General features: G+C 36.1%; 1 protein-coding gene across 1 annotated transcript; it reads left to right on the forward strand.

The window, feature by feature from the left end:
• Window positions 1-220: 220 nt before the first annotated feature.
• On the forward strand, window positions 221-4962 carry LOC120412481 (DNA replication complex GINS protein PSF1-like). The gene is made up of 3 exons (XM_039572972.2): window positions 221-399; window positions 458-522; window positions 4126-4962. Exons 1-3 carry the CDS (start codon window positions 328-330, stop codon window positions 4571-4573), a joined length of 585 nt encoding a protein of 194 aa, XP_039428906.1. The 5' UTR covers window positions 221-327; the 3' UTR covers window positions 4574-4962.
• The last annotated feature ends 769 nt before the right edge of the window (window positions 4963-5731 follow it).

The following is a 5731-nucleotide window of genomic DNA, read 5'->3' on the forward strand; positions in this document are numbered from 1 at the left end:
AAAATCATAAAAAAAACTGTGACTGTGATAAAAATAAAACACCACAGAGAAAAATATATCAATAAAAAATAAAATATATTCGGGTTAAAAAGTTCCCATCTTACCCTATCCAATTCCCACCATCATTTTATCAACCTTGTGCACGCTGCTTGACGTTTTGACGCAAAGAAAAGACAAACAAAATAAAGAAAGCGCGCGAATTATTCAAAACAAACTAAAATTAAATTAATGCAGTTGCGAATTTTAGCAAGTGGACTGATGTATTTCGCGGTGATTAAAGTGATATTACTTTGTTGATTAATGTTAAATAAGTAAAGAGAAGGCAGAATGACCACCGACAAAGGTTTCGAACTGGTGCGGGAGTTGACGCGGTCCACCGAAACGATTCCTCCGTTTAATGTAAGTTAATAGATTAAGTTTGAAAGATTGTTCCCAGAATAAATAATAATTGTTTTAGGATGATGGCGTTCGTTCCGTTTTGGAGATCATAACAGAAACTTACGATAGCAACTACACCCTTGCGTAAGTACAACCCTTGCGTAAATAATTTTTTTTTTGCAGAATGGTCCGCCAAAGTAAAATGCACCGAAAACCATAGAAAAACATATAAGTTTATAAATTTAGTGAAGTAGGTAGGTATACCATGTACATTCGGCGAAGAAAAGCGAATAATAACAAAGCTATCTCTCTATTGACATCAGGGTGATATAGACGTTCGTGATTTCAAAAGAAGTTATGCTTGTTTTTCTTAAATTTAATGACAGAAATAATGTTTTATTGAATGTGGATGATTAAGTATCATTAAAAGCAACGTTTTTCATCGTTTGTTATCATTAGAACATGATCTTTTGCTTTTATATTAATATATCAACATTCAAATGCGTTTTTCTCAAAACGCATGGTTTGCACTTGATGCTTTTTTTGAAATATTGGCGTCGAATTGTGACTTGAAATTAAATAAAAGTTTGAAATAAGTTTTTTTTTTTGTTTATTGAATAGGCTTTTGGCATCCATTAACCCCTCGGTCATTTCGGTTTGTTTTGGTTTTTTGACGTTTGTCTGAATTTTAACTGGTCTACGTTATGGAGCGCCCAATTATAAATCAGCCCAGTTAAACAACGCCCAGTTTCCGAACAACTACTGGAATGCCGTACAGATAAACTGAATTTTTGTGGTTATAAAAAGAAATTAATATTTTAGCACATAATTCAAACAATACAGAGTAATTCCAGCTCAAATCAGGATGTTTTCTGGTACTTTTGTACCCGACCCTCTCCGATTTCAATGAAACTTTGTAGACATGTTATCCTAGGCCTATATAAGCCATTTTTGTGCATATGGAGCAAATAGTACTCGAGAATAACATTTGAGAAGGGCGTAAGGTATTTAAATATTTTTGTATTCTGTAATTAAAAAATTACTGTATCTCGAAGCCGTTGCATCGTATCAAAAAGTGGTCAAAGACAAACTTGTAGGAAATTGGACGGGCTTTCTGAAAAAAATACACTGAAACAAAAATACACGCCACTTTTATGTCATTTTTTCAATTTTTAAGTTTTAAAGTTAAATTTGAAGGTGATGTCACGATTTTTTTCGCTCAAAATTTTTGAGGAAATACCCTAAGATGTTACCAAAAGACTGACGAAAAATGCAGGATGGTATGTCTCTCCTAAAAAAATACAAAAATCATTTACTAAAACTGTTTTATTTTTGAAAAGTGGTCTAAACGTCAAAATTTTTAAAAACCGGTAGTGGGAATCGATTCCCCAGATAATTTTACATAAAAGTCTCCGTATTGACCATTGTCCTATGTCCAGTCCTTAGGAAGATACAGCGGTTTTAAAAATAAAAATGTTGAAAAAACGGGATTTTTTGTGGTTTTTGGCATTTTCTATATGACAGACTTGGTTTTTCAGTCTCGTAAATATTTTTACCGGAAAGCTCGTCCAATTTCCCATAAGTTTGCCTTTGACAGCTTTGACAATTACCTTCAAATTTAAGTTTTAGACTTAGGCCGATGCAAATATTTAAAAAAGTTTTTGTCCCTCGGCCCTGGCCGAGGTCAAGGGGGGGGGGGCAAAAAAATAAAAAAATATAAAATTTAAATAACAAGCCATAATCTTCATATTTAAATGAAAAAAGTGTTTTAAAATGCTTTTTACACTAGTTCAGTTGTTTTGCAATCATTAGTTTAGAAAAAATCTAAGATCTGACAAAAACAAAAATTTTATCGAAAAAAAAGATTTTGCATCGAAAATTTTCAAAAAATCTTATGATGTTTTAATAAACCCAAACATGCTAAAAATGATTTTAAACGCAGGAGAATGTATTTTAATTTGATTTCAGTTGGTTGCACTTGAATTTTCATTGAAATTTTGAAGTTTATTGTAAAAATATTTTTTTTGCCCCCTGATTTTTCGGACCAATTTTGAAGGGGGGGGGTGACAAAAACTTTTAAAAATATTTGTACCAGCCTTAAAAATCAAAAAATCTCATAGATAAGGCGTGTATTTTTGTTTCAGTGTATTTTTTTTCAGAAAGCCCGTCAAATTTCCTACAAGTTTGTCTTTGACCACTTTTTGATACGACGCAACGGCTTCGAGATACAGTAATTTTTAAATTACAGAATACAAAAATATTTAAATACCTTACGCCCTTCTCAAATGTTATTCTCGAGTACTATTTGCTCCATATGCACAAAAATGGCTTATATAGGCCTAGGATAACATGTCTACAAAGTTTCATTGAAATCGGAGAGGGTCGGGTACAAAAGTATCAGAAAAATTCCTGATTTGAGCTGGAATTGCTCTACAATGAATTCAAACGTCGTTTTCGGAATGGAGATGTTCCCAAAACCAAGGGTTGCCCATTCTGCCCCTTGTCTATTCTGAATGTTCATAAATATTCCCCGGCAATCAGAACAGATATATTCTGATCGTAATTAGGCCCCAAAACAACCCCCTTAAATTTGAGCGCAATCGGTGCATACCCGGCTTTCTGCAAAGCATTTAAATTTTGTATGGAAATTTGGATGGAAAACCTTTTGTTTGTTAATTCATTTTTGTATTTTTCCTTTTTCTACCGAGTGAAAAACTAACACAAAAGCGTTCAAGTTGAGAAAATTTGCTATAAATTTGTCGAAGAAAGTATGATGCTGTCTTGCTCAGAACGGTACACAATTTTAGAATTTTAGAAGGTAGTTGAGACCAGAAAATTGATGTTCTGTTGGAGATAAGTGAAAAATAAGATTGAAAAATGACGTCCTTAATAGTAGTTTATGCAACAAGTTGCAAAAAGAAGATTTTTTCAGCACGAGTCGTACATTTATCCAACCAGGTTCACCGAGTTGGATAAATACGAAGAGTGCTGAAAAAATCAAGTTTTGCAACGAGTTCCATACAACATTTTTTGCAATTCCAAAAAACACACACTTAGTGAAATTTTATGTCAAATTTTCATGTATTTTGTCAATAAATCGTTTAAATAAAAAAAAATGTTGAAAAGTGTTACTTTTCGAGACAAGTGCTGAAAAGTTCAACTTTTCAGCACCCATTTGAGTGCTGAAAAGTAGAACATTTCAGCATTTATTTTGAAAAGTGTTGCTATTCGATTCTGTTATTTTTGGTACAGAAAAATAGGCTATTTCGTCGTTCAAGAATGACAGGAAAAGTAAGTAGTTTCACGACGGAATTGCAAAAACGGTATTTTGATACGGTTTAGACCGAATTCAAAAGTTCAGTAAATTAACGTTCAACTTGAACAATTTCGGTTTTTGAATGAGATCTAAAATAACGAATGGTTTTTTTTAGAACTAACAGGTAATTTATATGCATATTCATTCTAATAATTTAAGCAATTTTATTTGCGTTGCGTAAAACAATCATTCATCAGTTGAATCTCATTGAGAAGAACCAACCCACCAAGTGGATCAACTTTGCTCACATTACGGCGCATGCAAAACGATCATCATTCTGAGAAAGTAGTGACGCATTTTTTCGCGATCACAACTGGGACAGACGGGTTTTCCGTTGTTTGATCGCGCTGATTGATGCTGTTCCGGCGTGAGTGATTTAATGTTTAGTGGGGGTTTTAAATTTTTCTTTTTCTCCGGCCTTTTTTTTGCAGGACAACCTACAACCAGTCGGGCGAGCGCAGGTTCTATCCGCTGATTCTGTACCGGCACAAGCTGATCGGTCGCCAGAAGCGCTGCCTGATGGCCTATCTGTACAACCGGCTGCAAAAGCTGAAGAAGGTCCGGTGGCATCTGGGGGCGACCCTGCCCCAGGACATCAAGGCCAACCTCACGGAACCGGAGCTGCAGTGGTTCAACAACTATTCCAAGATTCTCGCCAGCTACATGATGACGATCGGGGACGGCCAAGGGCTGAATCTGACCAACGACATCAAACCGCCAAAGTCCCTGTTTATCGAGGTTCGCTGTTTGACCGATTACGGGAAATTCGAGCTGGAAAGTGGCGAGATCGTGCTGCTGAAAAAGAACAGTCAGCATTACTTGCCAAAGCTGCAGTGCGAGTCGCTCATTCGGCAGGGAATTCTGCAGCACATCGTTTGATAAGGAGGTAAATTAAAGGATAAATATAATTTTATTGGTAAAAAAACGAATGGTAATTTGGCTGAGAAATTCCTATGGGAAAACAACAACTGCTTACCATATGCGGGAAGTTCGCCGAGGATTTCCACGGTTCGAGAGAGACAGATAGAGAGACAAAGAGGTGGGCAATAAATTATTTAAAGAGGCAAACAAACCCAAAACCGAAGAAAAGAAATCCCAAAGTCATAAACATAAACGGCACAAATCATCTGGCCAGCTTCTGCTTGGCTGGGTAGAAAATCTCCCCCCGAAGATCATCCCTCCCTGGCGCCAGTATCTCTGGTCAACGAGGGAAAATTTAGAAATTATTTTATTTACTTAATAACTACGAATAGGATTACCTATTCTTCCCGTGAAAACATCAACACAGCTCTGTTTGTCCATGTGTGTGCCGCTCTGCTTTCCTGCGTGCGAAAGCGGAAATAATTAGGGAATTTCCGCCGAGGAAAACCATCCGGGCTGGAATTCCGGCCGGCCGGGGCAACCCTTTTCTCCGGGGAACCCCTCACTCACAAGGAAAAGAGAGAGAAAATCCAGGGAAGAAAGTGCGAACGAGCGAGATGGGCATAGTTTTATGGTAATTATGTATTTAGCATAGGAAGAGGCGCCTAGCAAACAAAAGGAGCCCATTTTGGAGAGCTGGGATTCCTCTTCCGCATAAAAGTTAATCAACATAACCGTGTGCCGCATGCGCCTACATCTGGAATTCTGGGTAGAGGATGTTGGGCTTTGGTGGGGAGATTTGTGTTTGGATTCATGTCACTGTTGTCATTTATTTGATGGAACTGTTTTGTTTCAAAATAAAAAAAAAATGAAATTTCAGGCCAACGTTTCAACATTTGGATGAAAAAAGGTGTTTGAAAATGCATTTTACACCAGTCAAGTTGTTTTTCAATCATTAGCGTTTAAAATATCTAGGTAAAAAATCAAAATGAAAAAAATACATTTTTTATGGACTCAACTTTAGATAATAAAAAAGTTAAATAAAACATCAATTTTTTTTAGTGTAACCTTTTTTTAAAAAAATGCTCTACAGCATTGCCTTGGTGTTCTCGATTGCGAGATTCCTACTCGAAACAAGGTGCCGAAGGCTTGATTGTTAAGGCAATTGCAAACCTC

The sequence above is a fragment of the Culex pipiens genome, chromosome 2 (genome assembly GCF_016801865.2).
Source record: "Culex pipiens pallens isolate TS chromosome 2, TS_CPP_V2, whole genome shotgun sequence".
Classification (NCBI taxonomy): domain Eukaryota; kingdom Metazoa; phylum Arthropoda; class Insecta; order Diptera; family Culicidae; genus Culex; species Culex pipiens.